Source organism: Protobothrops mucrosquamatus, unplaced genomic scaffold (assembly GCF_001527695.2).
Source record: "Protobothrops mucrosquamatus isolate PMUCROS unplaced genomic scaffold, P.Mucros_1.0 scaffold_294, whole genome shotgun sequence".
NCBI classification, from domain to species: Eukaryota; Metazoa; Chordata; class Lepidosauria; order Squamata; family Viperidae; genus Protobothrops; species Protobothrops mucrosquamatus.
Window position 1 is genome coordinate 567,726 of NW_015386370.1, and position 10,798 is coordinate 578,523.

Consider the following 10,798-nt stretch of genomic DNA (forward strand, 5'->3'; position numbering starts at 1 on the left):
CTTTGCCGGAGGGCGGTGGGGACGAAGAAGATGGAGGGTGTGACGAGTGGGAAGTTTTTGAAGTTGACTGAGGTGTCTGGGTCATCGGAGATGTATATTTTACAATCGAGGGCGCAGTTTTTTTCGAAGCCATATTTGCAATATAATCCAATTTGTTAAAAAGTCTTGTAGAAAATTCAGCCAAAGCAAATAATGCGCCTCTAGACACTGTGTTATGATCCCATGGGCATTCCTCTGATTTATTGTATATTTGTCCATAAAACTGAAAGCAAGTAATGAGACTGATCTTGAAAATATCCATGATTCTAGGTATTTCGATCTTTGTGTATTTGGCTAGGTTGGGTGTGTTGTGTAGTTCTGCTGCCCTCTTTTGCTAGTTCTGGATATAGGTACATCAAGAGTGCTGTGACATTCTCTTCTATTTTCCTAGGTTTGTACTATGAGTCTTGTGACTAGGAAATTAGGTTCACCCATTGGTTACTCAATCACGCAAATGATAAAATTATTTTTAAAATGGATGAGAGAATATGATTACTTTTGTGTAAAAATTATATGTAAAACATACAGTGGCAAAGCAGTTTAAATATACAGTACTGCTTAAAACAGTGATTTAAAAAGGATCTCCAATGTCTCAAAAATACATGCAATGTAAGTTAACACCCTAAGCTGATATTGTCTATTACCTATGTCAGGGGTGTCCAAACTTTTTTCAAAGAGAGCCAGATTGGATGAAGTGAACGTGCTGGAGGGCCGAACATTTTTCCGAACATTCTTTGAACCATTACAATTAAATGCAAATGAATTATTTTATGCTAAGTTAATTGCAAATGGCATACTTTTCATTTCATAACATTAAGATCAACTGACAGCTGAGTTTTCACAATGTATTTAAAATAAATTTAAAAAAAACTTACCTGCACTAATGTGAAGGGTGAAACTGAGATCTGGACTGCAGCAAATAGGCTAGGTCTGGTACAAAGGCAGTGGTTTTGATGCGCAAAATGTCACGCAGATGAGAGTCACTTAGTCTTGTCCTCACACGGTTCTTGTTAAAGTTCATAGCAGAGAATGTCTTCTCACACAAATATGTTGAGCCAAACAAGCTCAGCATTTTCTTAGCCAATGTCCGAATCTCTTGAAACCTGCCCTTATCCAGTTGGCGGTAAAAGTTCACAAGAGAGACCTGTTGGTGACGACTGCGTAACTCGCTGTCACAATGCAGCTCAATGAGCTCAAGCTGCAGCTGATCTGGAGCATCATCGGGGTCAACAGAGAATGGAGAGGAGAAAAGGCTGATCTTCTTTTCAATAGCTGCAAAATCTTGAAAGCGCCATTTAAACTCTCCAGCCAGAGATGCGATGTCTGCTGCATACCTGCTCATTTGCGCACTGATATTGTCCTGTGAAAAACTGTTCATTATTTCCTGCAATGCTGAAAAATGTATGGTATTGGGCTGTGTTTGTGACAAATGCCTTTGGAAAAGTTGCAGCTTTGTTCCAAAGGCCTTGAGGTGTGAATAAAGATGGTTCACCACTGCATCTTTTCCCTGAAGACTCGTGTTTAGTACATTCAGATGCTTTGTTATGTCAACTAGAAACCCCAAATCAGCCAGCCAAATAGTATCAGATAGTTCTCGCATCGGTTGTCCCTTTGTTTCCAAGAATTCTTTGATTTCCTTTCTGAGAGAGTAGAAACGCTGCAGCGCAGACCCTCGACTGAGCCACCTTACATCGTTGTGATATAAAACATCTTCATATTCAGCCTGGATGTCCAGTAGAAACTGTTTAAACTGGCGGTGGCACAGAGCTTTAGCGCGAATAAAATTAATAGTCTTTACAACCGGTTTCATAACATGATCATATTTGAGATATTTAGCACAGAGAACTTGTTGATGATTAATACAATGGAGTTTAATAGCTTCGCCTCCTTCTTCAATCATCTTGTTACAGATTAGGATTGATAATCCACTTCGTTCACCAGCCATAGCAGGTGCCCCATCAGTAATAATCCCAGTAACTTTGTTCCAGGGCAGTTTCATGTCATCTATTGCGGAACTAACAGCAACAAATAAATCTTTTCCTCTTGTTTGGTCCGTAAGGCTCTGGAGGTCAAGTAGCTCTTCAGTCACATTTATTTCATCGTCCACCCCTCTCAAAAAAATCAGCAACTGAGCTGTGTCAGATAGGTCTGTGCTTTCATCACAGGCTATTGAAAAGAAGTCAAAATCCTGTCCTTTGGACGTCAACTGTCTCTTAATATCTGATGAAATATCTTCAATTCTCCGTGCTACAGTGTTACGAGCCAGGCAAATGTTGTCAAACTCTTGCTTCTTCTCGGGACAGATATTCTCAACCATTTTCATAACGCACTCTTTAATAAAATCACCCTCAACAAAAGACTTGCAATTTTTAGCAATTAACGTTGCCACCTCATAGCTTGCCTTTGTGGCATTTTCATTTGACTCACAGGCTCTTGTGAAAAATCGCTGTTGTGACATTAAAACCACTTCAAGTTGCTTCAACTTTTCACTGCAGTCGCGCCCTGTTAGTTTGTCGTATGTGCTATGTCTCGTCTGGTAGTGTCTCTTGACATTAAATTCTTTATAAACGGCCACAGTCTCTTGACATATCAGACAAACACAGTGATTCTGTATTTCAGTGAAAAAAAATTCCACTTTCCACCTTTCCTGGAAACGGCGGCCCTCACTGTCAACTTTCCTTTTCTTATTTATAGTCGCCATTTTATAAATTGGCCAGAAGGGGGAAGGGGGAAGGGTGCAGTGCCAAAGTAAAAATGTGGCCCTTCTGGAAATATGTTTATGAGAGTAATATGAGAGTAATATGGCAGGAATCACATTTTGGAGAGCTGCTCCTTGTTCATATTTAGCAAGCATGATTTTGCATGATTCTGCCTCTGTTTGACCTTGGCAGGTGGAAGCTGTGTTATTTGCTTTGACACGGTCAGACTCTCTGGTAACAGCTCACACACTTCCACAGCTTCACAGATTCTGCTAGGCCAGGGCCCTACCTACCTCTTTCCAGCTCCCCACATCCCAGCCCATGAAATGGCGGTCTGTCTCACACCGCAAGTACACCGCAAGTCCCGCGGAGGAGGTAGCTGGAGATGGAGTCTCTGCTCCGCAGCCACAGCAAATGGAGGGGAAGAGAAACTCACTTCACGCTGTGATGGAAGCCTGGCCCTGACGTAACCGCCCTCTGTCGCTCCCAACGCGCCGCAGTCAAGCATGCGCACTGCCCTCAAGCAGAAGACTGTCTACCACAGAAGGGAGGGCCGTGGGAGGGCCGCATTTACACAGAGCAGGGAGGGCTGTTAGAGGGCCGTATTAAACCGGAACCCGGGCCGCAAATGGCCCATGGGCCAGACTTTGGACATGTCTGACCTATGTCATTCAATTACTGACCTAGCATAGATAAATGTCAAATAGCTACACACCAAAGTAAATCTAAAGTTTAATTCCTGACTGCATGTTTACATATGCCTTAGAAATAAAGGATCACTTGACTTCCGGTTTGATGGGCGCAGGAAGACAGGGCTCCATCTTCCACGTTAGATTTCATCCCGCTGGGGACCCTAAAAAGGCTTGAAAGTCACCCTGAAGAGGTGACGGAGAAGGAGAGGACCCTTGTTGATTGCGGGAGGGTGGCGGCCCTTCCATTTGATCCGAGGAAGCCCTCCAAACCGGCGGGGGAAAGATTGGCTACATTTGTGTGGCCAGTCAGAAGCTGCTGACAACTGAAGAAAATAAGCATTAACCAGCAACTTTCAAGCAACATGGATGGAACTGGGTGAAACCCTATCCTCTCTTTATGACTTTAAGACTTTTTCCTGGGAAAAAACCGCCCAAAGTAAAGAATCCTCCACGATGAGAGAGGGAAGGGGAATTTCCATCCCATTCCCTCAGGAAAAGAAAAGTGGCGAATTAATTGCTTGGGGGAAAATAGAGAAAATTACAAGATTAATTTGGAATCAATACACATATATAACTTTGAAATTTGGAGACTAAAAGTGCTTTTGAAATTTATTTTTTTAAAAGAGACTTAAAAAGCTTGTAATATAAGTTTGGATGTAAAAAGCTGGAAGACGACATTAATGACATCTAGTGGTGAACTACAGCACTACAATTTATTATGCCTTGGCTCAAAGCCCAGATTCAGATAAGACTCTTGTTGTTTTCAGAAACTTTCACTTTTGAAGACTGCAGCTGGGAAAAGGGGAAAAAACCTCCTCTTGGGCTGCTTATCTGTGTGGCAGAGACAATAAACTATGGACTATGAATATAAATACTAACTGACTTTTAGAGCTGTGTCATGGAGCTATTTCCCTATAGAAGAAACATGCATTATTGATTGAGATGATGGACTACTTTGGACTATAAACCTTTGATTGATGAACAATTTTTAATTGCTCTTCTCTCTCTGGACAGAAAGCATGTGTTTTTCATTGGACAGAAAAATTTGAAAAATTTGAACTTTATTTATATTTGCTGAGGGGAGACTTAAGGATGGACTGATAGGCTGGCTAGATAATTAGGAGTTCAAATGACAACTGACTGAAACTTTTTAAATCTCTAAATAGATTGGACTACAAAGACTACATACAAAAACAAAATGGATGTTCCATACTTAGCTTCAAATGGTAAAAAACGATCCCTAACACCTGTCCCCCAAACCCCCAGCTTGACATACCAACAACAAAATGTTGATGAATTTCAGAAAGAAATTCTATGTTAAAATCAATACAAGAGACAATTGCCTTAGCTCATGATGAGACTAAAAATAACACAAAGGAGATAAAAGAACAATTCTTTAATCTAAATCTACAAACTCAAAAAATGACTACAAAGAAGGAACTAGCAACCCACAAAATCAAAGGAAAATCAGAGGAAGCAGATCCAAAGATGGAGGACCTAAAGAAAGGAACTAACAGACAGACTCAGACAAATGAAGAATTAGAAGATGTAGCAATAATATCAGAAATGGAAAAGATATCTTACCTGGGAAAAGCAGGATATTAATTGAACAAATGGATATTAAGTGCAAATGCAATTAAGATATATTTTGGTTAGAAAAGATATTTTAAACTAACATTATCGATATTATTAGGAAAATGTAACAAAGATGTTGACATTCAATTGTATATGTATTAACAACAATAAGAATTGTATTAACCTAATGTGGAAAAATGTGTACTACTGTAAGAAGAGAGGATGCACTGGATGGTGTAATATTGGGCCTAGATTGAAGAAGTTAATATGTACCACTGAATTATTAATGGACCCAGAACAACACGTTGTTTATTAAGTACTTATGATTGTAAAACTAGAAAATTAATAAAATATTTATAGAAAAAATAAAATAAAGGATCACTTGCAGCAAACAATTCTTACTTGCTTGTCCTGGGTTATGGATTGCAACATGAAATCAGAGGCACAGGATCATTTATCTACAGGGGCAATACTATACTACCTTAGCTACTTCTCATGTCTTGCTACCCAACATTTGGCTTGGCTTTTAAAACATAGGTCTTTTCTTACACAAAAGTGAAAGGAATGAAATTTCCTTTTGCTGCTATAAGCGAAATTCTGCAGGATATAGCTTGAGACATTGTATTGTTGGGTAGCAACTGCATGCTTATCTTTTTGGGAGATACAAAATCTATATGTATTATCCCATAATTTTCTCATCTTTTATTAAAATAGAACAAATTCCTCAAACCCCACATACCTTTAGCATTCTTCCTTTTTTCTTCATGCAAGGTTTTAAGCTTAGACTTTTTCTGATCACCGCTCAACTTTGCTGTGGTGTCTCCATATCTTGAAGATGATGTATAAAGGCTAGCTCAGGGGTAGGCAACCTTAGCTCTTTTATGACTCGTGGACTTCAACTCCAAGAATTCCTGAGCCAGCATGGCTCAGCTTGGAAACCTCTCCCTTTCCTCTCAGCATGGCTGGCTCAGGAATTCTGGGAGTTGAAGTCCACGAGTCATAAAAGAGTCAAGGTTGCCTACCACTGGGCTAGCTCAACAAAGTGTTGATGGTGAAATTGGAAGCTTGCCTGCATTCCTATCCTTTTCTTTTGCAGGTTCTGTTTTGTGGAGATGCATATGAAGGCTATTGTAAAAAGAGGTTTCTGGAGTTACTAGAATGTTAAATGTTCTGTGTTTGTGTATTTTGAAATTTTTCAAGAACCCTAATGAAGACAAATAAATATTTGAAGAAGTTGAACAATTTCCATTCTCTGAAATCATTCAAAAGTTACTACACCTTGTATGCCTTACATATTGGCTAGATTGCTGTTTGCTAAAATGCTGTTTTTTGCTGATACTCTTGTTTATTCTTTGTATAGACAACCTCCATCAAGGCCTGTCAGGCCAAGTTGGACTGGCTTGAAAATACAAAAGAGCCTGCTACACAAGAATTTATTGATCAGAAGCAGCAGTTGGAAGACATCATGCTTCCTATCTTCACAAAATTGTCTGCACCACGTGAGTATTTTTAAGCTTACCTTTGGATAACAGAACTCTCACATTTTTAATTACTATTTTATTTACAGGAAATGTTTTCTGCTGGCCCATGCTAGGTGTTGAATCTTTGCATAATCCAGAATAAATTTCTCATAGAGATTTACTTCTACCTTCTACCTTGTTAATTAAGTTTACTGAAAATCTCACTCCTCCCAATTCTTCTAGGATTTTCAGTGTCCCATCAAATGACAAATCTATAGTAGTCCTTACTTACTAACCACAATTGGGTCCAGTCACTCTTTCACTAAGCAAAACATTACGTGACCAGGTTGGATTGTTGGATTTATGTCTCTCCCACTATGGTTAAACTGATCACTGCACATCGTTAAGTGAGACATAATATGACAATGACTTGTTATTTCACTTTCCATTTGCTTGTTGGAAAGCATCCAAATTTGCTTGTTGGAAAGCATCCAAATTTCGACCACATGACAGCAGAGATGGTACAATTGCCATAAGTGCAAGGAATGCTCATAAGGTTATTTTGCCAGTGCCAAAATACTTCAAACAGTTGCTAAACAGGCCTGTTAACAAGTTCTTCTGGTCTTTGGTTTTTGCCAAACGTATCTTCAGAAATTACTGGCAAATAACTCTAATTCTGCCTCATTATTGTTCCAGAAGTCCTGGTCTTTATCTAGATCTACAGCAAACTTTATACTTGCCCCGATATTCTTTCTGGACAGCAAAGGTTTCTTCCTGGTACACCTCTCATGTAGATCTAATTTATACCACTTCTTTCTAATGATAGACTCATGCACTTTGACATCAGTAGTAAAGAAAGCTACCAGTAGATCTTGTGATGAAATTCTGGAGTTCTTAGAGACTTCTTTTAGCCTGGCCAAGTTGGCAGTTGTTTGAAATCTTTTACACTTGTACAGGGAGGGGAAAAAGTATTTGATCCCCTGCTGATTTTGTACATTTGCCCACTGACAAAGAAATGTTCAGTCTATTTTAATTGTAGGTTTATTTTAACAGTTAGAGACAGAATAACAACAAAAAAATTCAGAAAAATGCATTTCAAAAAAGTTATAAATTGATTTGCATTTTAATGAGTGAAATAAGTATTTGACCCCTTCACAAAACATGATTTAGGAATTGGTGGCAAAACCCTTGTTGGCAATCACAGAGGTCAGATATTTCTTGTAATTGGCCACTAGGTTTGCATACATCTCAGGAGGGATTTTGCCCCACTCCTCTTTGTAGATCCTCTCCAAGTCATTAAAGTTTTGAGGTTGACATTTGGCAGCTTGAACCTTCAGCTCCCTCCACATATTTTCTATGGGATTAAGGTCTGGAGACTGGCTAGGCCACTCCAGGACCTTAATGTTCTTCTTCTTGAGCCACTCCTTTGTTGCCTTGGCCGTGTGTTTTGAGTCATTGCCATGCTGGAATATCCATCCACAACCCATTTTCAGTGCCCTGATTGAAGGAAGGAGGTTCTCACCCAAGAGTAGTAGAGAAATGACTATTCTGAGCCACCTAAGTCCCACCCACCCCACCTATTTTGCACCCTCCGTGCACAAGCTGATTGGCCGGAACAGAAGCGTATTGGCATAAACCACACCCACACTTTGGTAAATCTCCCACCCTCTGCAGACGAATAGTCCCATAACACAAAATTGAAAATACATTAAAAAAAATTCTTCTATATAAAAAAACCATGTTTACAAAAATGCAATTCTTTGTGCCATGCTGGAATACCCATCCACGACCCATTTTCAATGCCCTAGCTGAGAAAGGAGGTTCTCACCCAAGATTTGATGGTACATGGCCCCATCCATCATCACCTTTGATGCAGTGAAGTTGTCCTGTCCCCTTAGCAGAAAAACACCCCCAAAATATGTTTCTACCTCCATGTTTGACAGTGGGGATGGTGTTCTTGGGGTCATAGGCAGCATTCCTCCTCCTCCAAACATGGCGAGTCGAGTTGATGCCAAAGAGCCCGATTTTTGTCTCATCTGACCACAACTTTCACCCAGTTCTCCTCTGAATCATTCAGATGTTCATTGGCAAACTTCAGACAGGCCTGTACATGTGCTTTCTTGAGCAGGGGAACCTTGTGAGTGCTGTAGGATTTTAGTCCTTCACAGCGTAGTGTTACCAATTGTTTTCTTGGTGACTATGGTCCCAGCTGCCTTGAAATCATTGACAAGATCCTCCTGTGTAGTTCTGGGCTGATTCCTCACCGTTCTCATATCCTTGAAACTCCACGAGGTGAGATCTTGCATGGAGCCCCCGACTGAGGGAGAGTGACAGTTGTTTTGTTTTTTCCATTTGCGAATAATCACACTGAATGTTGTCATCTTCTCACCAAGCTGCTTGGTACGGGCAGTCCTGTAGCCCATTCCAGCCTTGTGTAGGTCTACAATCTTGTCCCTGACATCCTTGGACAGCTCTTTGGTCTTGGCCATGGTGGAGTTTGGAATCTGATTGATTGCTTGCTTCTGTGGACAGGTGTCTTTTATACAGGTAACAAGCTGAGATTAAGAGCCCTTCCTTTAAGAGAGTGCTCCTAATCTCAGCTCGTTACTTGTACAAAAGACACCTGGGAGCCAGAAATCTTGCTGATTGATAATACTTATTTCACTAATTAAAATGCAAATCAATTTATAACTTTTTTGAAACGCATTTTTCTGGATTTATTTGTTGTTATTCTGTCTCTCACTGTTAAAATAAACCTACCATTAAAATTATAGACTGATCATTTCTTTGTCAGTGGGCAAATGTACAAAATCAGCAGGGGATAAAATACTTTTCCCCCTCACTGTAGTTGATTTTCTGAACAGTAGAATGATTGATGACCAATTGTTTGCCAATCTTTTTAAACCCCTTTCCTTCTCAGAGAGCTCTTTTCGGTTTAGGCATGGTGATACCACACCCTTCAAAAATAAAGAGCATATCAAACTAAATGTTTTGAGGTTTCAATAGCAATAGCAGTTAGATTTATATACCGCTTCATAGAGCTTTACAGCACTCTCTAAGAAGTTTACAGGATCAGCATATTGCCCCCAATAATCTGGATCCTCATTTTATCAACCTCGGAACGATGGAAAGTTGTCAACATTGAACCCTGTCAGGATCGAACTCCTGGCTGTGGGCAGAATCAGCCTCCAATACTACATTCTAACCACTGCACCACCACGGCTCTTTAGCACTTGAAGGTTTGAATATGGATAACTTTATTGTATTTCTTAAGGGGGGAAATTCTAAATCTAAATAGGGGAGATCTATCAAATTGGTTTCTGTGAATCAAATAATTTCACTTATTTCACACAAAAAATCTTTACTCACTGAATAACTGAAATGTCATGCATTAGATTTCTACTCACAAAAAGTATTCTGTACTTTGCAATAAGGCAAAATAATTTCTGTCCCTCTAGGTTTCAGGATAATTACATGGATTTACAAGCAGTTTCCAACTCTATACATTCCACCATTCTCAAATTCCACAAAAAATCAGGGTTCTAGTAAAGAGATGCGTCCTTCAAATATACATGTGAAAATTGCAGAGTTGATTGGGTAAATGTATGCAATTTCCCTTATATGCCAGAAGTGTGTTTTATTTGTGTGGAACTCTTAAAATTATAAAATACTATCTCCTTTTCTCCAGTTGGTAAGAATTGTGGCAATGCAATAATCACCCCCACCACAGCCATTGGTTTCAGGTCAATATTCCACTGCTTGTCTGCAAACCGTACCTGGATTTTATTGCCTGCCCACAGTCCCCTCCAAGCTGGCAAGCACAAATCCTCATCACTGATGCTCCTGAAACATTAACCCAGTCACTGCCCCTACAGGCAGTGAGTTCATCAAGAGTTCATCAGTGCATTATTTTAAGGTGGTCACACAGCTATGCTCTCTTCCAACCCACATTCACTCCATGCGTGCTGGCAGTATTGGAGCTTTCACTTATTTATAGTCAAAGATCAAACACAGTCACAATCACATATAATAAGATCCCTATAATTAATAAAACAAATCAAGAAATATATTTGGACATCCCCAAAATTAACTGACAACCTTCTTATAATAATTACAATCCCATAAAATTTGGCAACTCTCCTAGATATTTGTGAATATAAATAGTAAGAATTTCACCAGCATTTTATTACTTCTAATCTATTGCTTAACAAGAGCATTATTAGTTCAACGAGCCTGAGGGCACCATAGCAATAGTACAATGCTGTCTCATTCATCCCAACTCAACAGAAACACGGGCAGTTTTGGGATGGAGTATGAACCCGATGGCAGAACA

General features: G+C 39.6%; 1 protein-coding gene across 1 annotated transcript in view; it reads left to right on the forward strand.

Annotated features, from left to right (window-relative positions):
* ANKRD45 (ankyrin repeat domain 45) overlaps nucleotides 1–10,798 on the forward strand; it is a 45,139-nt gene that overhangs the window by 25,981 nt on the left and 8,360 nt on the right. Inside the window, exons 5-6 of the mRNA XM_015832006.2 lie at nucleotides 6,366–6,504; nucleotides 9,924–10,062. Of these exons, the coding sequence (XP_015687492.1) occupies nucleotides 6,366–6,504; nucleotides 9,924–10,062 (278 nt within the window). The remainder of the gene's footprint in view (nucleotides 1–6,365; nucleotides 6,505–9,923; nucleotides 10,063–10,798) is intronic.